The sequence below is a fragment of the Lutjanus erythropterus genome, chromosome 9, assembly GCF_056507025.1.
Source record: "Lutjanus erythropterus isolate fLutEry1 chromosome 9, fLutEry1.hap2, whole genome shotgun sequence".
Taxonomy (NCBI): Eukaryota; Metazoa; Chordata; class Actinopteri; order Lutjaniformes; family Lutjanidae; genus Lutjanus; species Lutjanus erythropterus.
The window spans coordinates 12,489,342-12,517,176 of record NC_139325.1 but is presented as its reverse complement, the minus strand read 5'-3'; the positions used below and the strand labels follow the sequence as shown (position 1 = coordinate 12,517,176).

The following is a 27,835-nucleotide window of genomic DNA, read 5'->3' as shown; positions in this document are numbered from 1 at the left end:
GGCAGCTGAGCTGAGAAACACTACCTCCCTATCTGTACCGAGATACAGAAATAATAATGGAAATAAAAATGTGTCGGTGCGTGCGGTGAAAATCTTTCCGCTGGAAGGAAGAAAAGGGAATTATCACATATAGTGATGTCTTCATGCATGTAGCAATACTCTGTCTCTTTTTATTTAAGAGATAAACATCAGTAATTGGTGGCTGATGTACGGTTTCTGGGCTGCATTCGCTACAGGTACATATATACAACCGTTCTCTTTTAATCTGTGTGTGCGCTGTGGTTTCACAGGATTCAAATGTTTGTTTGTGCTCTCGAGAGCTCAATCTCTTCTCTCAGTCATGATGCTACTGACTACACTCTCAGAAATAAAGCTGCCAACTAGAACCATATAGAGCTCTTTGACTTGTCCCTATAGGAGAACCCCATTTGTTCCTCATAGGTTCTGCTTGGAATCCTTTCAGAGAGTTCTGCCTAGAACCCAACATAAAAGGTTATACCTAATACAATCTGTGACAGGCTTCACCCAGAGCCTTCTATGAGCCATTTTCCACTAAATTAGCTCTGGGTCTTGAACAGGCATCAACAGATGCCATCGCACAATGCACAACATCTTGTAGAATATCAGACGGCTAGTGTGGTTCCCCAGGAAAACCTGCTATTTAACAGGTTGCAGTTGGGAACTTTTTTGGCCTTGAACAAATCTACTATTAGGTGCTTGAACCAGAACAGGGTTGGTTCCATGTTGGTTGAAAAGGTGTATCAGAGAGGTTCGACAAAGAAGCCCTCTATGGTGTAATGCCCCCACTCTGAGCCCTCTGGAGACCCTTTTCCACCAAAGTAGCTCTGGTTCGTGAACCACGTTTGTTCAAGATTCTTGGATCCTTGGTGCTATCTAGCAAACCAGCTTGGGTCTCACCAGTTTGAGTGGAACCACTGTAATCAAGGATGTCATCAGCAGAGGGCGATGCACAATGAACAACTACCTGTAGAATATGCCACTCTGTCTTTGGTTCCCAAGGAAAACCAGCTATTTTTTGGTGCCAGCTGGGAACCAAATTTTAGCGCTCAGAGCCAGTTTATTTTGGAGTGAACTGCTCCAAACAGAATTAAAAATTAAGTGCAAGAACTGGTCTCCTTTCCGGTTCAGAAACCTAATTTTCAACCATATTGAGCATTTCAAACATTTGATGAAAGAGTTCAACAAGTTTTCTTGCTGTTGTTGTTGTTTAAAATCTTTGACAAGCTCTTTATTCCAAAAAGGGTTATTTGGATGAAATGAGTTCTTAATAGAAACCTTAGATGAACCTTTTCTTTAAAAAAAAAGGTTCTTCAGAAGCAAATGGTTTTGGGCAGAACCTCAGCCCTTCAAGAAGAACCCTTTTTTTTGTCTGAGAGTGTAGTAGAAGCTGGCTGGATACTGGCTAATACAGGTTGGTAGTTACTTTATGTCTCCCTCTGCAGTGTCTCCTTTTTTATTTTGCCTCACAATCCGGAAGAATTGATGGAGTTGCTGTGTTTATTCCGGCAATGTCAGCACAGCAACACACACACACACACACACACACACACACACACACACACACACACACACACACACACACACACGCACACACCACTCTCTCTCTCACACACACACAGACACATTTTTGCTCCCTCTCCTTCTCTTCCTCTGTCTCTCCCTCCTTCTCTCTCACGAGGTAAACATATTTTGCAGAAAAGCTGACGGAGAGCTTGTTTTAACAACCTCAAGGTCAGCAAGTCAAAGCCTGCAGTCGTCACGCCAGCCTCGCTGTGTGTCGGTGGCCTCTGTGTACGTGTGTGCTTGTACGCCTGTGCGTGCGCGTATGTGTGTGTTACAACAGTATGGCATCTCCATGGCAGATTTATACCTCACCGTGCACCTTCAATAATTCAATAACAGTGCCTGTGTCTCCTCCCCAGCTCTCAGTGTCATTATAGAACAGGGCTAAATGCCACCAGGCCTACAGTCCATTTCTCCGTCGGTGTCGCTCCACTGCAGCACACACACAATGTGCCCACACACACACCCACAAACACACACTCTTCTGGTGCTCTCCTCTGCTGCCCCACTTTCAGGCGAGCTCCCACAGCTTAGCAGGCTGTCTCCTGTTGCAAATGTTGCTAAAAGCCTGCTGTATTTGTCATAATAGTAAACCTGTTCATCTCCAGCTACAACGTGGTCAGTTTGATCAAATTCATCTCCTCCGTTTCTCTCCTACGCCGACAATACTCTGCGGTGCATTCAACCATGATGAGCATCAAAATCAGTCAGTTCCGCTGTTCCCTCACCTCTTTTATGGCTTGTCGATGCCTCCTCCCTGCGGTGCGAGGCTGTTTTAACCCTCCTGACCCATCTCCTAGCCCTGCTTAGCTGTATTCTGGACATCCGTGACTCCTCTGGTATTACGGAGCTCCTTCAATCTCTCTCATCGATCCGGCTCCCCCTCTGTTGCTATGTGCTTCAACCTCTCTCTGACCCATCCTCTACTGCCTCATAGTCCTGTCTAGTAATGTGCCCCCGCGCGGTGCCCTCCCTGCGGATGCTCGCATGTGTGCGTGCGTGCACGCGTGTGTGTGTTCGCCGCTGACCTGAGTGATGAGTGGTGACCCTCTGGCTGGCGCCTGGCGTCCTCCTCACTCCTATTGATTAGATCTGAGGTTTCATACAGTAGCCGCCTCACGTGACTCTGTCATTTACTGTCTCTCCTCTGTCTCCGACCTGTCTTGCACACACACACACACGCACGTGCATTCATTCAGTCACTTATGAAATGTAAGTGATGAGATCGTTCTCGTCTGCGCTAATGCATGCGGAAGAGGTTAAAGGGCCAGATTCCATATTGCATGTATGAACATACACAGCCATCCAGGAAAATGAGTTTAATTAAGAGACAACAGATGCAGCATGCTAACTGCTTGTATCATTTAGCTTATAGCTACAGAATGAGTCAGCGGCCCAGTGAAGTGCGAGCGAAGGATCAGAGAGAAAACGAGGATACAGCTGTCGATGTTAATACACATCTCGGGTTTGATTTGATTTGATGGAGTGCGATTTGCGAGCCTTTCATTTCTCAACGTGCCAGGTCGTTTCCAGCCCTCACAGCCTTTGGTAAACAGCGTCCTCAGAAAAACTAGACCTTATGTGTGTGTGTGTGTGTGTGTGTGTGTGTGCGCGCGTGTGCCTCTTCCACTCAGTCTTTGCCACAGTAATGCTCAGGTTAAGTGTAGTTGCAGGCTATTATACATCATTAGGGTAAGTAAGGCTCAGGCAGCGCGGCAAGAGAAATGGACTCTTTCAGATGCTTCATTCCTCACCGGCCATGGCTGAAATAGGACCTGACGTCACGCTCACACACATATACACAGACATGCTCGTATACAGGCACAAACTGCCGTACGGAGGGAGCAGCTAGCCACTTATCCAGTCAGTCAGTCACAAATCACCCTGTCAATCAGGAGGTTTATAGAGGCTAAAGTCTCCTGATCGCCGCTAGTCAGTCAGTCCAGCCTGCCACTCTGCTGCCACAGCACAAATTAAAGCATTCTTAATGGATAGATGTGAGTGCTTTATTGTGTTTTCACGTTTTATGATACATGTTAACACCAGTCTCGCTGGATTTAGAGTGTGGTAATTTCTTCAATTAGAGTCAGGCTGGCTGGTTTAGACACAGGCCTTTCATTAAAATTAGAGATTAACCATCCATTATGATAGATAGGGTGCAGTTTATTTATGTGATTATTGTGGCACTGATTAATAATGAATTGTTGCTATTATTTTTTAGATTAATCCAAGTTTTTTGTAGAGAAAGTGCAAAAAATAATGTAGAAAATAATTGAAGTAATTATCTTGGCAAGTAAAATATTTTTAAGGTGGCATTCTAAGCATTCAAAAATAAGTATATGGACAACATACATGATACTTTGACAATGGCAAGTGAGAAATCCTACACTGTAAGTTCATCCCTAACCCTAACCCAGAAATACACACTCTGCCCGCCAAAGTGTTTTTATTAACATTAACATGTTGCTCAATTTAAACATTATAAATATATACTCCTTTTAGAAGATTATTAATAATTTTTTACAACTCATAAACAGACGATAAGTGATTTTGCAAACATTCTGCATTAATTTTTTAACTCATTGTAAAGTAAATAAAAGTAAAACATGCAAACAAAAACAGACGTTCCACAGTGGAGTAGATTTCAAAGGAGACCGTCCTGGCTGTGGCATCGCAGAAGCCAGCATTTCAAGCATGTTTTTTTTTCTTCTCTGATGGCATCGTGGTCATTTTATGATTTAGTGCAGCAAATATATTGCATATTTCTCCTTTAAATATTGACTGTGAGAGTGTTTCCTTCACAAAATACAAGTATAAGCGTCAAAAAGCCTTTTGGATCAAGCCCTTACATATGAACACATTGTTTTTCAAAGAGATCAAGCTGTATTCACTTCATCTTTAGTGTTAGGTCATAGCAAGGTAGAAAAAGTGAAACGTCCTTTGTTATGTCTCTCTGAGCTTGTATTTCCTATGCAGAGGGACACAGTGGTGTCCTCTGCCCAGAGGTGGACCTCCAGCTGGGTTTAAAGACAGTGGTCGGCTGGGTAGCAGAGCCACACGAACATGGAGGTGATAGATGAAAGGAGGGCAGGAAAAAGACTAATTGTTCTCATTACAGAACAAATAAAAATCAATACCTCTCAAAGCGAGGGGGAGGTGGCGGTGGTCTTGAAGGGCACTGTAGTTATTGCATAGGAGTGGATTTTGTTGGAATTACAAGCGGTGGCGAAGGCGCAGTGGAACCGATCACATTTGAATGCTAATTCCGATAAAGGACAGTTAGATTAATAGGTGTGGCGGTCCGACGCTGGTCCTTCCCCCCATAAAGCGGTGGGGGTGTTTGAGATTGAAGTTTTAAATGCAATTAAATGAGAAAACACAAGGCAAAAAAGGGGAGATATTTCCCCAATTTTTTCAAATTAAAGCAGGAAATTTCATTACCAGGGGAGCATATTTTACACAGGCAATTACAAGGTTAATACATCTTCAACATCCCCCCTTAAAGTCCTCATATATTTGTTCAGGGATTTAGCTCTTGTATTTTAGTTTATTTGGCTATGCAGAGGCTATGCAGAAGGCCTGTGCACACACACTTACACACACACAAGCCCTCAAATGCAATAGATTCTTATACATTACTTCCCTTGAAGTTTAGTCTTACCTTAACCAAAACCACTACAGCAGGGGTTCCCAAAATTTTCCATGGCAAGGCCCCCAGATAGCATTTGCTTAGGGATGTGGGCCCCCCCTTTTGCAAGATATCTTTAACAACCCAAAGTTGACTGTTTTTCGGCCTCTGTAAGCTGCTTTTGTTTCAAGTGGTGCTGAAGTTTTGACAGTTTGAAGCACTTATTTAGGAGGGTCTCAAAGCAGAGAATGCATTTTGTGCAAATCCATACATTATGTATGCTGCACCACACATATTTACTCAGTGGGACTGTGTATTGGCAAGAATCCGGCAAGACCATACATATCACAAACCAGGGGCTACAATTCACTATATTGTGCTATATTGAAATCTGCATGCAAGTTGATGTATTTTTTCATTTAATTTTAGGAAAACTGTTACTGTATTAAGAGCACACAACCATATGCAAAAAATCTGAGTTAAAAAAGTTACTTTTTTTTTGCACTCAGAACAGTGAAGCTGTGTAACAGCATTGTTGTGTGCCAGCCAGGGGCTGGAACAATTAACTTTACAAGTATCATGATACGTTTGAGAATCCAGACAGTATCACAAAACATACTATCACGATACTCAAGTGTATTAATATTTTCTTACTCCTCTATTGGCCAGAGAGATTTTTTTGCAGCTGTGCTTTTCTCAGCTGGATTGTTGGTCTGATCTGGTCTTTTCCTTTTCAAAAACGTGTTCATTTTTGTGAGCTAGCACTAGATTTCAGGAGCAGAGCAGCGTCGTGGCAGGTGGCAGTCCAGGTCAACACTGACAGCTTATAAAGTGATGAATGATGTTTTGGTTGGCAAGCAATTAGAAAGATAGTCATGGCAAATAGGATTTCTATATGCTATATATTGTCACAAATTATATTTTGTGCATTTTTTTATTTGATTAGATTTTTTTTTTAAATGACTTATTAAGCAGTTTCTTAAGCCCCCCTGGGACCTTGTAGAGGCACCCACTTGAAAAATCACTGCACTACAGTAAAACCCTAAGCAATGCTGTTACTTTCAATAACAAGATACTTTTATCTAACCACTATTCAACTGTTAGCCCTGAACTGATCTGTTTACCATGACAACCAGCCAAGATGTCCACCCTAACTCAAAATATAGTTGAGCGCTGTCATAAGTCAGTCCTCACAAGTATAGCTACACAAAACTGTACACACACACACACACACACACACACACACAAACACACACACAAACACACACACAATATTTCTTCATAGAGCGCTCCAGCAGCATATTGGCAGCAGAATGTGTGTGTTGCTCAAACAGAGAGTGGCTCTGGTCTGGTTTCTCTCTGACACAGATGACAGCATTGTGTGCATGTGTTTCTCAATGTCTGTGTGTGTGTGTGTGTGTGTGTGTGTGTGTGTGTGTGTGTGTGTGTGTGTGTGTGTGTGTGTGTGTGTGACTGCATGCATATCTAGTGTACGTGTGTGTTTATGTGTGAGTCTGCAGACTTAGAGAACATCTCTCACTCACATGTTGACCTGGAGCTTTAATTTACTGCACATAATAAGCAACTACATAAGCACTTTACATAAAAAGTAAAGTTGTGAACTTCATTAAAACACTTTATAGAGCTTTTTAAAACAGTCAAATATGAATTAAAGAAAGCAAAACAAAGAAATAAGAATTTTATGTTTTTTTAAATAGCTGTTTTAGGGAAAGTGTGTTTTAATAAGAGGTTTAAAACACTAAACTGGTTTGCGCTGTAACATGTCGATGCCAATCTTCTCAGAGTTTCCTCCCTGTCAGGTTGTTTCCCTCTGATTTAGCCTGTCTTACAGCCGTAGAGACACCACACTGTATGATAGAAATTCAACAGTGAAGCAAATTGGCAGAGCCACAGAGGGCGGATCGACAGCGAGAAGACAAGCTGGGAAGGAGGCGGAGAGCAGAGGAGGCAGTGTGAAAGATAAAGAGAGAGCGAGATGGAGATGATGATGGAGGGAGAGAGAGGCTGTGGTGGTTTATATAACATCTCCAGGATGGTCTTTGGCATGCGTCAGGGGGCTGAGCCATCAATCACTCCATCTGTGTAAAATCACGAGCTGACTCCAATATTGCTAAATATTTATACTGTCACATACACACAGGCGTGCAGATGAAAAGAGCCATTCATTAGGGCCTTCTCAGGCCTGTCAGCCTGGAGATGGAGATTAGAGAAGCAACCTCCCACCGCGCCTGCCTCTCCTCTCACCGAGCTCCTCAGCCCTATATATAGAGCCATCAGGACGATAAATATCTCCAGCATGCCTCTGTTAGGTAAATACCCAGTAAATATGGCAGGGAGGATCGGAGACTAAGCTAAACAGACCTGTGTGACTGTGAGTGTGTGTTGTATATGAGTGTGAGTCACTCAACAGGGAACAATAGGGACTTGTCATACAATATTCTGTATGAATACACTGTATGAATGGCCAGGCTTTGATATAGTTGGCATCAGTGGTGTTTTGGTAGATAAAAAGGTGGGTAAACTGTTATTTCTGCTGATGATCACAAGCCAAACTACCATTCATGCATAAACTGAAAATACACAAACTGTTTTCAGCAAATCATCACTGTACTGTAAGAGTTTAGTCCTTATCTAAATCTGACCATATAACTCACCTTGGTGTAAGGATACAAACTTTTATGTGCTCTAAGGTCTGTGTCATTGGGTTCTGTTGTGCGTAATGTAGGATCCAATGTTGGCGCTTGACCCAGCTTGACCTCTGCTCACTCCACTTTATGGAAGTGCAGCACTAAATTGCTGGTAAAGCCCTTTAATGGGTTGCATTGCCGTCTGTCTGGGAACCCATAAGCAAATGCCCAATGATGATTTAACTTCTGGGGCCAACAACAAATGTTTGAAGTCTTCTGGTGTAGCTAGGATGCCTGGGCCAAGGCTTCCTTTTCCATTTACCACTCACTGTTTACAATGAAACTCCAAATTTGAGTATGGGGTTGGAGGCCAGTATCTGCATATTAATGCATTTACATTTTTAAAAAGCTAATAAAAAGCTAAATTGTTGATAGCTAATGGGTTCCAAGATTCCATTTGTCCAGTGCTTTACGCCTCTTTTTTCTCTCTGCATGGACCCTCTACCTGCACTCGACCAGCTTACAATACCAAAGTCTTGTCCCTTGTCTACAGTTTCTGCACAAAGAGATTACGTTGCCATCAATATCTATATCACTGTCAATCTGTAGTTCATTCTAATATAGTTTTGCTGTTTATCTGTGTGCATAGATTAAGGCTGCAACTAACAATTTGATCTGCTGCTTATTTTCTCAATTGTTTAATTGTTTGGTAATTGAAATGTCAAACAATTGTGAAAAAATCAAGACAAATGCAGTGATGCACACGAAACAAACTAGTTTGCATGGCATGTCATCTGAGGGCAAAACTGTTTATAGCTGTTTCAAATGGCCTCATTCAAAGGTGGAATGAAAGTTGTGCTGCCTTAGAGACAAGGGAGCTGATCGTCTTTAAATACAGCTGCAGACACTATTAGGCAGTTTCTCCTCACAGTGTTGCACTCATTTGTACACAGAAGTGACAGCAGTGACAAACAATTTGAGATAGTTTGTAAGGAATGAGAAAAGAGAGCTTGATGGAGATGTTCAAACCTGCTGGTGACTTTCTCACCTCCACACACCAGGCCAATATCTGCTTGAAGTGGGAGTGAATGTCAGATTGTTAGTTTCAGAGTCATAGAAATTGTGGAACGCAGCTGCTTGAATTCTGACTTCAGGAAGGTGTGGGAGGACGTTCTTTTTTAAAAGCGGGTTGACCATCTGACAAGAACGTTGGAGAATACTTAGGCCTTAATGTCCTCAAATCTTTTATATCGTCTGACCAACAATCCACAACCCAGAGAACAGAAAAACTGTAAATTCTCAAAATTGAACTAAAGACTGTTTGGCAATTGTTTTTTGTGTAATATTGATTAGCTTATTAATAAAGTTGAGGCTGCTGAACTTTCTGCTGACATTAATGGACTAATTGTTTCAGCTGTCATAGTCAATCTTTGAGATAGGTGAATCGATTTGCTTAATCAAACATCAGTTTTTGGATTGTCATCAGTTATTAATTTAAGTCATTCTTCAAGCTAAAATGCCAAACATTTTTCTATTCCAACATCTTAATTGTGAGGGTTTGCTCATTTTCTACTTTGTACTGTTTTTCTTACTCTCTGCTTTTGTCTTATGTGATTGTTAATGTCACATCTCTTTGTGTTTTGGACTGTGGATCTGATGTAACAAACAATTTGATGACCTAACCTTGACTGTAGGAAGACATCACCATCTTCTGCCATCTTGTAGACCAAACAATTGATCAATTACCCAGAAAGTACTCAGCAGATTAATGGATAGGGAAAAGATTTGTCACTTGCAACCCTAAATGATATCAAGAAGTTTTTAACTAAAACTTTAGCTTTAGATGAAGCAAACATTCCCTCCATGGCTGCTGGTTGTAGCTGAGCTTGAAGATTTAGGCCTCTCTTTGATTCCCAGTCTTGGCCTCCATTCTTCAATAGCAATCTGTTTCTGTCTCTTTGTCTATATCCTTCTTTTATTTTCTTTCTCCCCCAAACCCAATCCAGTCTACTGTGACTTCATTTCTCCACCCAGTTTTTTGAAACTCTGAAGCCATTATGTTGCGATTATTCATTTCATCCGTCTTGACATGGACCTCAGATCAGTGCGCGGGCCAGGCCTTGGCAACAAAAAGACATCAGCAACATCATCTTCACACTGTAATTACGAGAATGGGGGGAAATTTCATTTTGATTAGCGAAAAAGCTTTTATTCTCAAACTCACATCCATAATTAATCATTAAATCATGGGAGAGTGAGTGAGAGGGATAGATAGGGGAACAAACACAGTGAAAGGAGGATGGAGGGATGGATGGAGGGATGGAGCAGTGGAGAGAAAGGGGAAAGGCATGTAATTATCTGCAGAAGTTCGACATCCCCAGTAAATCCACGGAGCCGTCTGACATGGCTAATTAAAGAAGCAATCAAAGGTCCACCTCCAGAGATTTTGAGAGAGACGAGAGAGAGGAAGAAGGACACAGGCCAGAGAGATAGAACAGGGGCCTAATGGGGAGAATGAAAGGGGAGGGAAAAAAAAGGAGGGGGAATATTGAGAAGAAGAGTATTGTGATCTTTGTTATTGTTTCATATGTCAACCGTCCCTCTTGGATTCTTGGATGAGGCTCTTACATACCTTCTGTCTCTTTTTTCTGCTTGCATCAGGCCATCACGCTGTGATCATTTTCAGCTGCAGAGTGCAAATAGCTCCGATTTAGAGCATCGATGGAAACAACCGGCGCTCCAACAAAAAGTACTACATTAGTCATATCTGGTTAGTCATTTTTAAAGTTGAACTGGTGCATCTTCTGATGCTTTTCTAGGGCACATAATCAGTGATGTAACCTGCAGTCATCAGGTGTTTCAGGCCTTTCAGCATCAGACGCCCTCTCACTGGCAGCCCTGCTGAGGTTGATCAGGCCTCACTTTGTGCAACTGCAGCAGCCTCCCACACGTTTGCTCTTTTTATCCATAGCCAACCAGATGATTTCCCAGCAGCTTCTGTGTTTTGGTAAATGACGCTGCTCTTACTTGCCCCTGTGATGCAAAGTGCACTTTCCTGCAATGGCACAGTCTCCTGTACTACTAACTGTACTGGCTAACCAAGCCTTCATTATTAGTCTTCTTAATTTGAAAGTCTAACTCCATCTGGTCCTCCCAGGAAGTGTTTAGCAGGCTAGTTATTTAAAGCAGGGGTTCCCAAACTTTTTCATGTTCAGGGCCATCACAATAGATGCACATAAAGTCATCTAATCATAAACTCTTCATCAAAACCATGTTTATTAGTTCAGTTCTCCAGTCAGTACCCCTGATGAAGGTATTGTCTTACTCCACTGCTACCAGTACTAGAATAGGTAAAATACAGAGAATGAATCCGACTGTATAATTGTTGTGTGATTGTATGATGTCACATAAAAGATCTTTACCTGTCATAGTCAGTCAGTGAATAAAAAAAACAAAGATCAATATAGATTTCTTTCAGTCAATGGCCAGACATATTTCATTCCTTCCTTGTTCGGACTTCCAAAAAATGTGATGACACAAACTCAGCTGAGAATTGGCTCAAGTTTTTTGCATTAAAATCAATCATCAATCCCTTTCACATATTTTTCAGGAATAACAATCAGGGCATCCCTATATTATATATTCCTGCTTTTGCGAGGGACCTATTATAACCCACTCAATGACTCCTGCTGGGCCTTGTACCACCACTGAGTTAGGCAATGGACTTGATTCTGGCACAAGAGAGCATCTAATGACAGTTGCCTTCCCCGGTCTTTCATTAAGTGACAGCACTCCCTAAGAACTATTTCCAGGCTAGGATTTGTTGTGGTCATTGATTTCATTAAATTTCCAAATCTTAAACCAGATTTTCTCTTCATTTCTACAAGTAAATTTCTGTGCATCCCTTTCTTCTGTTTTGAAGACTCTGGAAACCAATCAGTGTTTCTTGAGAGTTTATTGTGAGTTCTTTGAAATTGAAATAGCGTATTTAAAAAAGGCACATTCCTACCACTTTCTCTGAAGCAGTGTGAATACATCTAATAATTTAAAGTCAAGCCTTTGACCTAAAAAATTGGTTGTGGGTTTTTTTTTATGCTAATTTCATAAATGAAAATAAATCGGCCATACTGTAACTACGCTAATGGCCTGACACAAAAGCTACTCAAAGGAAGATGAGATGAAAAGTGAAGGTGTAGTAGAGATTGTTTCCCCGATGATAGTGGGTTTTTTTTTCTCTTCACCTTTCACCTCTCTCTCTCTCTGTCTGTCTGTCTCTCTCTCTGGGGGCACAGACCTGGGGGACAGGAGGTAGATAGAGTTAGTGTGGACCAGATTATGCTCACACTGGGTCATCCTCTGTCAGCAGAAAAAGAGCTGAGAGCAGGACACTGACCCGTGTTCCCTCTGACCACTGCTGTACAGTGTGTGTGTGTACTTTTCACCTCTTGAACACTCTCCACCTCAGCCATTGTTGGCTGTATTTCATTGTCCATGTCTTTGGTTGTTCTGATATTCACTCTGAATGACCATCACTTTCTTATATAGATTCCTATTTTGCTTTCTTTGTTGTATAACTACTCAGAATCAAAGACAATATTCTTGTGTGCTGTTATTTAAGCGAAAATACTCTTTTGGATATTTTCCCCTCATGATGGTCAGTACATTGAGTTATTTTGTGATGACTGGAGAACTTCAGTTTATCGGTGTATCCATGTTCCCCAAACTCTCTTGTTTACTTGTACTTCAGGTAGAGATTTCCTGTTTGTTTTAGTGGAAACACGAGTTGTCTTTCAGCTGCTTTGCTTTCTAGTCTGTTGAGACAACTGTCAGTAAAAGAGATATTGTTGTTATCTTAAGCTTCTCTACAACAAATTCTCACCCTGTGTTATTGTTGAATGTTGGTGAAAAACACCAGCACTCTGCTCTCTGATTATATGAGGCTTGAAATTTATTATCACCGCCAGGTGTAAGCCTGGAGGGGATCATATGATCACTTGCAGGTTGTCCACAGTTAATCTCTCGTAGTACGGGACCCATCAGTCTGCTTTTTTGTGTGCATTCATGACTGTATGACTGTAAATTGAAGGATCACTATGATTCACAACTGCTGAAAAACCTTGAAAACTCTTTTTTATGCTTCCACACCAACAAACAGCTGTGTTCGCTTTTAGGTCATCCCATTTTGTTAACACAATGTCTCAAAAACGCCTTGAGGGAATTTCTTCAAACTGTGAAGAATTGATCGCTTGGACTAACTGATGAACTGATTAAATTTCTGTGGTCAAACGTCAAGGTCACAGTGATCTCACATACGTCCCATTCCTGTGAATGTGACATCTCAAGGACGTCTTGAGATATTGTCTTCAAACTTGGTACAAATGACCACTTGAACTTCAGGATAAACTGATTAAATTTTGGCAGTCAAAGGTCAAGGTCATTGTAACCTCATGTCCATCCCATTCTTGTAAATGTGATATCTCGGGAAAACATGGATGCAATTTCAAACGTCCATTTGGACTCAAGGTTGCAAAGATGCTTAGATTTTTGTGGTCAAAGGTCAAGGTAAGTAAAGGTAATCTCTTACCGCAGCTGAGAAAAAATATGCCATTAAAGTTTCTGATCAAAATGTTGGTAATTACAAAGGGATTACATCCAAATATTCTTTTCAGATTGCCTGGCAGAGATTTGCATTAGAGTCCTGCACTGGGTTGGGTACCTGCGACGAGTGACCTGCAAAAATCATGTGTAAAAAATAAAAAAATATATTAATTTAAATTTACATGTGCAGACACATTTACAAATGAACTAATTGTGGGTGGGCAGCAGGTGAGAACAATAATAACACATACAATACAATAATATGTTTTTAATCCCCTGGAGAAATCAGAAATTAAAATGATTGTGGAGTATTTTTAACATTTATAATCTTTAATATAGTAATATCAAGCCTAATCAGCCACCAGGATTCTTTTATGAAAGCCTATAACACAACCTTTGAGCCCATATCCTGTCAAACAATGGGATGTCACTGACAGTGATGTTGGCTAGTCGCTGGCTGAAATAGATGAAAAAAGAGTCAGAGATAATTGCAGGTAACTGGTCAGTCCTGGTTCTTGTGTTTGCGGGTGTGGGCAGGGGGAGGGTTTCCAACACTGGACCCATGTGTCTGCACTCTACTGGTGCACTCTTTTAATTATTGTATGTATTCTGTAAAAAAAAAACATCTTAGGTCAATTATTAGGGGATAACTTTTTGTATTTTAGGGTTTGTCTTTTTTCCTTAAAGCCCTTGTTAAATTTGTCTTCTCCTTTCATCCTGGTGCAGCAAGAAATGTCTGAAAATCCACATCAGATTCAGGCTTGCCTTGTAGTCTTATCAGATCTTAATAATTTTTGCTCACAATACCACAATCTGCATATTGCAAACAGCATCATTATTGTCTTTGCTTTCACTACACACAGTACTCAGTGAAGAGACATGTAGGAAAACATGGGGATACTTACAGCTTTCCTGCCAGACCCACACTCTTCTCTCAGTCGTGGGAGACGAACTGAAGAAAGTAAAGGGACTATAAACTATAAAAACTGCCCTCTTTTCACAGGAAACACTATAGAAACCCTTAACCACCCAAAACATAAAACACATAACCTCCTGTGTGTCAAAGGATTTATGCCAATGTCTTCTTGAATGTGATGTGCACTGAATGTTGTGTTACGTCAACTGACAACAGAGAATAACAGCACATACATTCATTTATGTGAGCAGATCATGTAAAAGATATTCACTTATTCTTTAGCTTGAAACTAAAGTCACTGATGGATTATTATTGGCCCTCCAGAGCCACCGTATCGGTGTTACAGCCCAGAAGGCCCTCTGTCAGTCTGTGCCCTCATTCTCTTCTGTTTATTCGTCCTTGGGGTGTGTTCAGTGCGTCTCCATCTCTCTCTCTGCCCTGTCCACCCGGTGTCAATCTGGCTGCTGTATAATTGGTTGTTTTTTGGTCGGCCGGCCTGTCCTCCCTGGCGTTGATTCATGGCGTTTGTAAAGGTGACAGTAGCGGCTGTCCCTACCAGACAAAGTAGAGCCATCACTAGCCGGACCTCAGCTGACCTGCTAGTTTGTGTGTGTGTGCACACACATACTCACACGGAGGCAGACAACACACACATATACACGCATAGGAAACACATGCAGCTTTGCCTGAGGCCTCACAGGGGAGGAGAGGCAGGTAAGGTCATCATGTACACAGCTCCACCAAAGAGAAGACACCACACACACACACACACACACACACAAATAAAAGAATAAACACACACTCATGTGGATGATTGTGTTTTTTGTAGTATGCAAATAAAATCAATATATTATTATATAAAATTAAATGCTGTATAGGGGAGAGTAGGGCGTTTTTACATTTTCCTTCATAACTCAAACTCACTACTAGAAACACACTACTCATCTTTTGATACATGAAACATATGTGTGCACTAATTGATAAGAGAATTGATATATATTCACTATTAAGGACAAGAATGTAATGTTAAATTTAAGTCAGGTCAGACCTGGTGGGGCCAATTGTAACACCACTAAAAAAAGCAAGTCATATTAACCCACTGTATTTCAAATGAAAGCACGCCTCAAACTAATCACATTACTGCTGTAATATCTAATATTTACTTCAGATTATTGTTATGTGGTTCAAATTCATTCATGCATTCAAAGCAAAACTCTAGTCTAGTGTTAAGTCAATTTTAATTATTTGAACTTAGTTAAGTAATTTTTACAGTTAAATTTTGTGAAATACAGTATGTCAACACAAACAAATAGTTGCTCACAATTTGATGATAAAATCTCATATGCTAGCTAGGAACACCTATGTTAGCCTTGTTTGTTAATTCTCATTTTTATCTGTATTTACAGGCAAAGACATAATCCTACTGAGCATGTGCACAGTGTCATCACAGGAATTTGGTGTGTTACAATTTCTCCTGGTCTATCCCACTCACATATGCAGTACATACACAGAAAGTATAGCTCATAGTATATATGTAATAACAAAGATATTAATGTAGGCACATAAACCATTATAATCAGATTTAATGTATATTCCTATACATATCATGCAGTAAAATTTTAAAAAATTACACATGTACAATATGAATAATAAAAGACACTGACAGAAACAACATGCACATGTAATTAATATCAAATAAAGTTTTGTTTATGAAACAGCTCTGTTAAAATAATTAAAAATTAAATAAAATAAAATCAATCAAAATATTGTTTTATAAAGAAAATAGTTAAATACATATACATAAATGTATATATATTAAAATATTTATACACAGATAAATATAAACACACACACAGACACACTCTCTCTCATATGCAGGCCTTCCCCGATGACCTGGATATACCCAGAGCTGACACTTTATCTACTTAGCAGTGTCACCTTCAAACGCCTGCACAACTGACACACACACACACACACAAAACACACACCACCTCGTCTGTAAAAATCCACCCACAAATAACAGCCATATGTGTGTCAGGTTTAGGGGTCTCCATCATGCTCTTTTTTAAGGCAGCAACTTCATATCTATAATTGAAGGTAATCGGCTGGTAAAAGGATTGTAAAGGGTTTTGTGCTGTAGTTAAGAATTGATCATAAGCTCCAGCTTTTTCATGGTCCCACCATTGACCTTGTAATTGATTTGGTGAGCAATTTTTTTTTTCCCCTCTCTTGTGTTATGGTTTGATATAGTATAATTGACTTTGCTTGCTGTAGTGTGTGCATTCAGGTTCTTTTGTGTATTTTTGTGCACTTCTATCCTTGTGAGAACCAGTCAGGATTTAGTGTGGAGGTACATTTAGGTAAATTTAAGCGTAGGGATTACAACCTGTGCAGAGTCCTCACAATTATAACAAGGCTAACATGTAGATGTGTGTGTGTGCTCACCTTATTACATGTACATGTGCAAGTGAGCTTAGATTTGCAGCGAGCTGACCTGTGTTACAGCGAGTGTAATTGATTGTGTGTGTGCTGGTGTCTCGGTGTTAAGGTTAATTTCTCTAACTGCTGGTAAGTGCTGTCTGACCGCTCCCCTGGCGGCCTCTCCGAGCTGAAGTAATGCCACTTAGAGGCCCCAGGCCCCCACCACTGGCCAGCACATTGATCCGCTGATCAATAATTGCATCTGTACCGTACACTGAGCAGGCAGGCTCCCACGCTGACCTGACGCTAACACACCGGCTGGTGGACGATACGCAGTCACAACACACAAACAGTTAGCAAACTGCGGTCCAGGGATCACCTAAGGGTCCTTAAAGGGGTTCCAGAGGAGTCTCCAGCAAAATTAGGTTTAGTTTAATTTCAGCGTAATTTCTTCCATTAGAAGTTATCCCATTTAGAGACTAGATTTGCTCTCATCACTATTATCTCCCCATACAGTGCAGACAGTTGTGTTCCCTTCTTTTGATAAAGATCTAACACTTTAAAGAAGACTGTGAGCACACAGCGGAGTATAAAAAAGAATGAGCACATAATGATTACAATTTCAACTCTGCTGTTGCCTCTTGGCAGTGAACATCAATTATAATCAAGTAGATTTTTGGGACTCTCACTTTTGGACCAGTTTGACCTTTTCTATTCTTAACAGTCCAAATCCAATCTGATCTTGACAGTCATTTGTGGTGCACCTGGCAATGCTTCAGCCAAGTTTGACTTATTGTAAAATGTAGAATGCAACTCTGTTGTTGTCCTGTTCCTCTCTGTCCCTGTTCCTCTTTTCTCAACATTTTTTCCCTCTGACTCTTGTCTCTGACGACTTTCATGTTGCTATTTTCCCTACAAATAGGGCCGTCATGGTGACAGAATTTCCTGTGCAGTTCTTCAGGTTGGCTCAGCGCTGTGGTATGCAGTATTAGCACCATTCTTTTGTTTGTTTTTGTGATTTACTTCATTTATGATCTGTGAATCTCACTTCATTGCCCAGCAGCCAACTTGATGGTCTGAGCAAGCTAGCAGCTGGGTACTAGTCGTAGTTACACAACGCAAATGAATTCCTGCAGTTTTAATACTACATACAGCAGCAACACACACACATGTAACATTCCTGTAGAGTAGAATAACCACTGTAAATAGTTCCACAAAAAGCAACATGAAAAAAACATTTACCTACAGCCCTTGTTATTTAGTTGGCTTCAAATGATGCATAACCTTCAGATACTTTCTCTTGACTATCCCACAGTTTTACAACATTAGTTCACCGTTGCCCCAGCCTGTGGTGGTAGCCACATTAGCCTCACAACATACGAACGCTGATTTCAGTGGGTTAAAATAAGAAATAAAACGTAAAAATATGGCAAAGTATAAGCTTCCAAGTTTAAAGTCAGGTCACTGATAGTCAGCATCAGTCCATCCTTGAGTTTGAACCATTACTGACTCTCGTATTGCTTGCTGAGTTTTTTTTGTAGCATTGATTCATTCATTTAACATGCATTATAGTGTAAAACAAGAAATGTCTAGCCTCATGAAACATAGTAGTTATTGCAGTTGCTTGCCATCACCTGCGATTGGCATGTCAATAGTGTGGTATTTCAAAATTGCGGTCATTGCAACAGCTCTATCTACAAATTTCCACATTAACCAGGGAGTCATCTGTAGAGAAATAAAATGACATATACATACCTCTGCAGGAAGTTATAATCTGAAAATCATGGTTTATTAAGTTCATATAATACGTAAAATTCCCCCCACAAATATTGTGAGCTTGGTATGAGCTAGTCTGTCATTAGTCACTGATGCAGTTTAACTGAACGATTTACCTTAAGAGATTTCTGTCATCTGGAAGTCAAAATGACATCACCGCCCATCTCTGCATCCTTTTCTTCCTCCTGTTGTTTTATTCCTCTCAGGGAGCCTCCATCTTGTTTCAGATCGCAGCCAATAAAGCAGCCTGCCTCTCTCCCTCTGTCTCTCTCATCCTTTCTCCCACTTCCTGTTAAAGGAATCAGTCAGTCAGAACACTCAAAACACATATTAAACAGGCATCAGCCTCTCGCCGGGGCCAAATCACGCTGTTCAAATGTTGTTCTTCCACCGGGAGCGCAGGACAACTGAAGAGATGGGATCTGCAACATTAACTTGATTCACTGCTGCGGCGACTGAGTGACACTCCATAAACCTCAGCGGGCCGCCGCTGGGCCCCGCAGACAGCACCCCATGGCTAATGTGAGACACACTAGCAACGCATAGCCTTACCACCCCCACAGCACTGCACACACAACGTATATAAGCAAGTACATGCAGGCACTGGCACATACATACAAATACATACAGCAGCACATATTGTACAGTCCCACACCAATAAAGACTGACCTTAGCATTCCACCCACATATTGACACAAGCATACAACATGTGAATTCAGACATTCACATTAATATTTACATGCATTAACACATATTTGGCGCAAAACTGGCAGAACCGAGCTTTACCAAGCTGAACACACACATAACAGTCAGGAGTTCACACACTATTATAGCCGCTCTCGCTCATAAACGCACACATACAAACAGGTTTTATGGTAATGCAGCAGAAACTGCACAACCATTGAGTTATTGTCTTCTCTAGCCGACCTCTCAGCTTGCAGCGTTTTGGCGTAGGCAGTTAGCATCGGCCCTGTAGCTCTGTGTAAATAGGTAACCTCTGCTGCTCAAAATGCCAACTTCCTCTGGCTGTCTTCGACAGTGCTGACTCCCTCCACACACTAACTACTGTTCTTGTCACTTGAGATACAAATAGTACAGACTGAATTGATATTTACTACACTGACTTGTTGCCTCTATACTGCAGCGTCACAGTGATTTTTTTTTGTTCATTTGCCTTTAAACAAATGCACATTGTTATCTAGAACATGAATAAGGAGGGTTATTCAGGAGGATATATAGAGATGTACAGACACTCATAGTGTGAGAGAAGAGTCGGGCAGAAAGACAAATACAGCAGGCAGAACTAGACTCTTCTGTTGGTGTGAATCACACAAACATTGCATATTTAAGCTGAAATGCAAAATGTAGCCCTGATTTCATTCAATATCATTTGGGCTTGCCCAATTGGGACAGTGGTAAAAAAACATTAAAGTCTGTGCAAAAGAATATTAAATTGTGTTTTGAGTTTGTCACACCATGGAACCATGTGTTATTAACCACCCACCCAAATTTGAATGATTAAAGAAAATTGGCAATTATATAAAATTCTCAAAATCATGAAAAGAAACTTGCAGACTTCTCTGCTCTGAAACAGTGGAGGCATGTCTGCTGTGCTGTCTCAGTGTCAAACCCCACTACGACCAGAAACATGGACGCTCCGTCTAGCAGATTTATTGGACTTGAACAGACATGTTTGGTGCAGACAAAGTTTACATGCTCAAGCTCAAGTGAGCACTTCAACTATCCTGGAGACAGCAGTTTAGTTTGTGGATGTGCGAGAGGCTCCAACTATGTATTGCACAGTTTGCAGCAAGTTTTAGAGCAAAGGTGGGTAAAACAGGGTAGTTTTTCAAACACGTCAAGTTTCTTAAAAAATGTCGCTGGAGTTCCATAACAGGAGCCAACAGCATCTTGCTTGCATGGCTGTTCTGCACCTCCTGAATGTTGGTGTGTAGTTTGGCAGATAGGTCAAGTGTTCTCCAAATGGGAGACAAGGGCTTCCATGTTCAGGCTGTTCACTTGTCGCCTTCCAACTGAAGGAACTTTAAAGCTAAAATACAGACAAGAAAAACAAAGGCATCGTCAATCAACTATACAGTATGGCAAAGTGCTGAAACAACTCCAAATATAGCTAAAACAACTGCCAATATCGATAGCATAACTGTTACAACCATATGGAAAATAACTAGTACTTGGTCATTTAGCTTGATACTAAGATATAATGGGGAATGCCATAATTGGCTTACAAAAAATAGCATCAGAATCACTGATCACAAATTTTTCTTTACTTAACATGCTTGGCATAAAACAACATTTACACACATAATAGCCTCTCTATTTCAATGCTTGTAAACCGAGGGAAGTCAAATATTGCAAAACTGATTTCCAGAGCATATCATGTTTCAAAAAACTTGAAGCCTTTCACTGAGTACTCCACTGTAATCTTCAACAGAACAGGACTGACCTGGGAATCAGTAGCAAACTGACATGGCTTGTCAAAGGAATTATTTGATAACTGCTAATAAATGAAGCAATTTGTATGGGGTCAAGTAAAAATTGACTTTGAGCGTACAAAAAACATTAGAGTTGAACCCCGCAGTACCAAGAAACCTCCCTCTTCACAAGGCCCAGGTCTAATAGCTCTCTTTCCGAAAGGAAATAGTTCCATAGTATGCAGTAAGTGCTCTTACCAGGTATGAAAACATACTAAGAGAAAAATCTTCTGTGGAAAAGAGTGAAAACTGCTTTATCCTCAGAAAATTACCACGTCTGTCTACACCTAAAAGACCACTTGACTCTCCCAATATCAGCTTTTGTTCTGTGACATGTAGATTTGTAAATTCTCTATCATTTATTAAGTGCATTATGAGTCAACAGCAGCTGCATAAATCAAACAAGTCTTTGTGAAACGAGATTGTTGAAATGGCTGTCTTTGGTCCAATATTCTCTCTTTTTTAGCTTCTCCCTAAAATAAAACTGGCAGGTTTCGACAGGGGTGGGTGTACGTGTACAGATGTCATTAAAGTAACTAAGCATCCAACTTTGAGCTGCAACGAGTTCTCATCTTCTCGCTTTTTGGGATAATGCCAGTTTTTGATCATTTGTCATGCTGTATGCTTGAGTATAAACGTTAGCACATGACAGATTTATATATTGGAGAAACAGATAATCTTTCACCACCCTTCTCGTTACATTTTTGCCAAGGTCAACATTGAAAATGAAAAAGTTTTTCTTCAAAGACAGGGAACATCAGAAGATGCATGTGCTGTTATAAAAGACTGTATTTTGGTGGTTTATCCATAACTTAAATGCTCTAAAATTTAGTCTGTATAGCCAACATCCACACATACAAAGTTCAACATGGCCAGCCTGAGTATCATTTCATTTTCCTGGTTGGATATTATCCAGCAGCAGCCTTTAGTCCCAGCTATAGCATGGCTTCTGTCCGCTCTCCTCCTCACCTCCTGGGGTGGTCATTTGCAGCGGTGCTGGCTGCATTTGTTGATCATCTCGGGGTCAGCTGCTCTTTCATCCAAACCCCGTATCTTTTTTTTCCAATGCTTATATGGTATATTTCTGTCACAGGTGATTCATGTTTTGCAACAAAGCCGAACGAATAACAGACTAAAGGAAAAAACTTGCAAAATTTGAGTTACCAGCCGCTGCATCCTAAAAAATGAAAAATGAAAGCACTACAGACAGGAAATAAATAATATACAGTAAGAAATTACTGTGTGTGCAGCTGATCTGTTGTTATCAAGGCATATAATTTATCCAGTCAAAGAGTAGCCTACACAATACATCAGGACAAACTGACACAATATTTTTTTTTTATATATATATATAAAAATGAATAACTTCATGTATTACATTTGCTGAATTCAAAAGAGGGGACAAGTTGAGAATTTGTCACAGACATCATTTCATACAAAATTAGGTTAAGTTTCCCCTCAAGAACTCATAAAACTCCATGATTTTTAAGGAAGTCTGGTACAGATACAGATATCTTTTTAATGCCTGGTGTAGATGGTTCTTTGACACACAATTTAACACCTTCAACTTGCCTTGCAGTCATTAGGAACAAGAGATGTGTTCACTGACACAAGCATTGCAGCTTCTGTCCAGGTCTCAACAGTTCACCCTGATGTTAGACACACTTGCCGCATAAAGCATTCACTGTTTCCTCCAGTGCTTCATGTACAAGCTTGTAAAATGTACCGATAGTCCATTTTGAGCACGTGTCTGTGCAGGATTAACAGGCTTTCTGTCACCAAACAACCAGTGGTCACTGCCTACCTGTCCAATAACCGGGAGAGCTGAAGCTAACACATCTCTGTGTCTGTTTACACTGGCGGAGGACAGGGCACAGTCAGGTCAGAGACTGTTTGCAGCACAACTCCGACTTTCTGATCACATTGTCAACCTTGTGAGCGCAGGACATTAAATGTCTCGGGGAGATAGGAGTATCAATGATTGATGAGCTTGTTCTTGGATGTATTGTGATATCTGTGAGATCTCGTCGCCACCCGTGAGGGTAAACCTTCTACCTCCAAAATGTCAAGTTTTTAGGACCCTGGCGAAAAAAGAAAAGTTTTTTGCTACTTCCTGAAAAGTTGAGGTTTTGAAGAGAGTCTTTGGAATTTCAAAAGGTTTCATGAGCCTCCAGGGTTGTGGAATCTGCAAACTTTCACGTGCAAGGTGAAATCAAAACATTGCAAATTATGGTCAATGTACTCTTCCCATGACAATAATATGTGAGTGCTTTCATTATTTTTACAATAAGTTCATCTGTGCTCAGAAGCCAAGGCGTGAACAGACTCCCCTCTTCACTGTCTCAAATTCCCATTTTTCTGCATAGATTAGCCTACAAGTGTCTGAGCCAGCCGCTGTTTAAACAATGGCATTTCTAACACTGTTCCTATCACCTTGGAAACGCCATGGCAACCTGTGATCTGAGAGGGCACAGTGTGGCTCAATTAGCACCAGCCCTATCTCGGCGCACTCATCTGCCAGCCTAATATCTCCATATTCTGTCTTCTTTCATGCATTAAGTGACACAAATATGTGAAGTGTTACATCACCTTTTATATCAACTTAGCTTTCCCTATAGCTTTTTCTCACAGCAATGGGTGCATAAACATAGCAAGTTCAACAGTTGTGGTAACTGAGAACATTAAATGAGAGGATGAATGTGACCAGCCATGTGTGGTACTGCATGTGCAGTAATTGCCATGTCTATGACCCTGACCATGTTGCCAATAAATTATTTTCCATTTATATTCTGTGCTTGGTCCCTCAGTTAGCTCATGTTGTTTTTTTGTTCTCTTCAACTTACACTTTGCTGTTATATCTCATGACATAGCCAAAGGAAGATATCAGGTGCTTTATTTGAAGTGTGGTTGTATGAGGTACTATTGATAGGCAGTGTATTAAGTAAATGGTGGTCAACACACCGCTAGTTTGGAGAAGCAGAGAGGAGCAACAGCACCGAAGCTAAGTGAGGATTTGCAGAGGAGAGGGTCAGCATCAAAAAGGTGTTTTAGCCAGCTAAAAAAATCAATATCAGTTTAAGTGCACACTATATTTAGAATTCTTTCACCAGTTTACTTTGCCACTAGACAGAATTTTCTGATGGGAAATTGTCGCTATATAAGCCAAATATCACACTCTCTAAACCAACCAAACTACACAGATGAAATCAGTCATTTTACCTCGCAGAACACAGAAGTTGCTGGTTTACCGCTGCTTCGCTTGGTTAGTTTGCTTGTGTTATTGGTGTTTTAAAAGGATGGTTTGGATTCACCAAAGTCACAGAGACAGTCAACAGATCAAAGTAGCTGTAAAACAGCAACTCCAATGTTCTGCAAAGTAAAATTACTACATTCTCCTGTGGAGTTTGGTTGGCTTGGAGAAAGCAATAATTTGCTTATATAAGAGTGGTTCCTGCTGTAAAAGGCTGTGATGGCAAAGTAAAGTGTCAAACTAATATGGCATACTCTTTTTTTAGATGGGCCTTTTTTGTAACGTGGCTAAAATACCTTTTGTTGCTGACTCTGCCCACAGAAGATCATTGTGCAGCTTCCAGGTTGGTCGCCCTCTGCTTCTCCTAACTGAGGACGTCCTGACTAGCATCTACTGTAGCTCATACACAGACTACTGATAGGTGCCTCATACAACCCTAAAATCAAATAATCTGAACTAACCCCTTAAGGCCCTTACCTTCTTACTCAGTTTTGGTCAAATTTTAAGTTTTAGCAGCCTTAGCATTAAATAGAAATATCAGCAAAATACTGAAAAATGTCAAATGTGTCTCTGTGTTCCCCAGGTATTGTGTCCAAGTCTTTTGAGTGTCGTCTGAAGGGTCAGGGTGCTACATTTGTGGAGGCAGAAGCCATGGAGTCCCCTGTGAGGAAGAAGAGCTCATCTGAGTTGTCTGGCCATGATGAGTCTGTGCAGCAGGTCATCATCATCCAGGGCTACAGCGACGGGGAGGTGGCCATCGACCAGGCCCTGGAGGAGTCGGCTGCTGCCACCTTGCAGACGCTGGCCATGGCCGGCCAGGTGGCGGAGGTGCTCCACATCACTGAAGACGGACAAGTCATCGCCTCGGGCAGGGAGGTGGCATCCGCAGGGGCCCACCTGGCCGGCGGCAGCACCCAGTACGTGGTGCTTGAGTCAGGGGAGGCCAGAGAAGGGCTGCGGGCCATGACAAGAGGAGGGGTCGCAGCCGGAGGACAAAGTCACATGGTCTCGGAGTCGTCCACGGCTCTGGACGCTCTGCTCAGTGCTGTCAGCGAGATGGGCCATCAGGAAGAAATGCAAGGAGAGGCGGCCGTCGTCCACGAGGTCCTGACCCCTGAGATAACGGAGGTCGTGCAGAGGGAGGCACAGCCAGATGTGAAGCAGGAACAGGAGGAGGTGCAGGTCATCCAGGAGAGCAGCCAGGAGGAGATGCAGGAGGTGCTGCAGCTCGCCGCGTCGCAGATGATGAAGGAAGGTCTGACCCAGGTTATTGTTAATGATGAAGGAACTCATTACATTGTGACGGAGCTGGACAACTGCACCTTACAGGTGGAGGAAGGCGTCTATGGAGAGGCGGGTGCGGGAGAAGGGGAGGTACAACAGGCAGAGCAGCAGGCTGGAGAAGAGATGGTGGTCTATCTGGATGAATCCCCTCATAATATAGTTCTGGAAGGGTAGAGGAGAGAGAGATTAACTAAGAGAGGTACATTTATATCAGTTTTCCTTGTTTAATTCTGTTGAAACCTGCATTAGGCCAAATGTTTGCCAGTAAATCTCCTGCAGTCTTCCCTTGTCCTCTATCAGTTTTACCCCGTTTGATCCTTTTTTTTAAACATCACTTCTGTTTTCAGTTTTTACTGTCCTCTCTTGGGCTATGCTAAACTCAGGTTAAACATCACTTATTTAGAGGGACAGTGACAGAAAGAGGTTTTGGTGAGTTTTGCAATCCTCACAGCCACCAAGACTTTACACGCCCCTTGATTAATGTCATGCAATTTAAGGAAATTAATATATTTCCTCTTGAAATATTTTTTTAAAAAATGCATCAAATATGCTGAGTTAAATGATTCGTTATGAATGAAAAGATGTGTTCTGCTCTGTAGAGGTAACAACAGTTTTCTTGAGATTTTTTTTTCTTTATGATACGTTTGTGTAATATCGTCTTAAAGAATAACTTTGGTATTTTCCAACCTGGACCCTATTTTACCATGTTTTTGTGTCTAACTGAGTAATAGAGACCACATTTCTTAAACTTGGTCCAGTATTGGGAGATAGTGCTGCAGCCGGCAGAAGCAAAACTAAACTACAACGTAAATCCTCCAGGCAATGGCGCACTGTCAAACTACATCACTAAACGTGCTTGTTTTTGCCACCGACACAGTCATATCAATACTCCGAGTGTCTGACATTATGTTATGTAAAGAATTGCAGACAGACCTTCTTTTAAAGAGTAAGATACATTTTGTTCAACCACAAACAGCTGTTTTATTGCTCACACAAAACGAATCATCATTCAAACCAAAAAAGTCATCTTTCTATTGCTCCAACCACCCAAAAACCTTGGGAAAGAGGGTCCAGGTTAAAAAATGCATAAGTTAAGTTTTATTTGTGGTGTTAGAATTTTGCTCACGTGTGTTATGACACATTTATTCATTTCTGTCTAATTTCCAAAGTTTTTTCTCTCCATCTTTTGTTGTGATTAGTATATTATCAGTTATGAAATATGAGTTGGTGGTGTTTGAAAAATTCCAAAACCGATCTTACAGATGATTTATATGTAACAAACTAAAGTTGATAATTATACATTTTCAGGTTTTTTTGTTTTTTTTGACAACCCCTCAGCTGTTTGTAAGTTCAGCTTTTGAGAAACCTCTAAAAACCATTAATGCAGTTTCATTTCTGACAATAAAGATTAAGCCTAATTTTTAACAACAGTGTCCAGCTATTTTTTTCTCTGTGTTGTATTCGCTGTCAGTCGTCACATCAAGCGCACAGCTCAGCATCAATACTGCGATTACATGTGCAGCGCAGCGCCATCAAACAAGCAACATGCACATACATGCATCAGCTGATGGCTCCCATCATGCTCGCTGATCACCAACACAGTCATTATCATCACCATTATCATTATCGTCATCATGATCACCGTCATCCTAATCGTCATCCTCTCTTCTCTCCCCCCATCAGGCCCATTCTGTTCATTGCATACAACACACTCATCCTTTTTTTTTCCCCAGCAGTATTCAGCACTGGAGGGAGAATCAATATTCATTTAGGCCCCTACACAGGCCTGGTTTCTGATGGAGTGAGTGGGAGAGCAGTATGACGGCTGCAAACACAATGGCCAACCGCTGAAAGTAGAGAGACAAAGCACTCATACACACCGAGGGCATCAAAAGATCATCCCTTTAACACACACACACACACACACACACACACACACACACACACACATGCGCCGCGCACACTGAGCGAGAAGGTGGGCTGAGAGAGAAAGTGGTGGAGGAGTGGGCAGGAAAAATGAGAGGATTACAGATGGATGTTGAGAGAGGTGAGGCCAGAGAGAAGTGAAAGAGCAGCGAAATCCACAACCACACAGAGAGAAGGGAGCCTGTAATTTCACATAACACCTGTCTGCCTTTCAGCCTGTCTTTGTCTCCTGCTCCGTGTTGCATTTATAAACTCACTCAGTCTTTTCATGCTCGTCTTTTTCCACTCAGCCAAGATAGGCACGTTTAACGG

At 41.2% G+C, this 27,835-nt stretch overlaps 1 protein-coding gene across 1 annotated transcript in view; it reads left to right on the top strand.

The window, feature by feature from the left end:
* znf407 (zinc finger protein 407) overlaps window positions 1-26,131 on the top strand; it is a 205,395-nt gene extending 179,264 nt beyond the window's left edge. Inside the window, exon 9 of the mRNA XM_084726175.1 lies at window positions 24,897-26,131. Coding sequence (XP_084582301.1) covers window positions 24,897-25,771 — 875 coding nt within the window. The 3' untranslated portion in view covers window positions 25,772-26,131. The remainder of the gene's footprint in view (window positions 1-24,896) is intronic.
* Window positions 26,132-27,835: the final 1,704 nt, after the last annotated feature.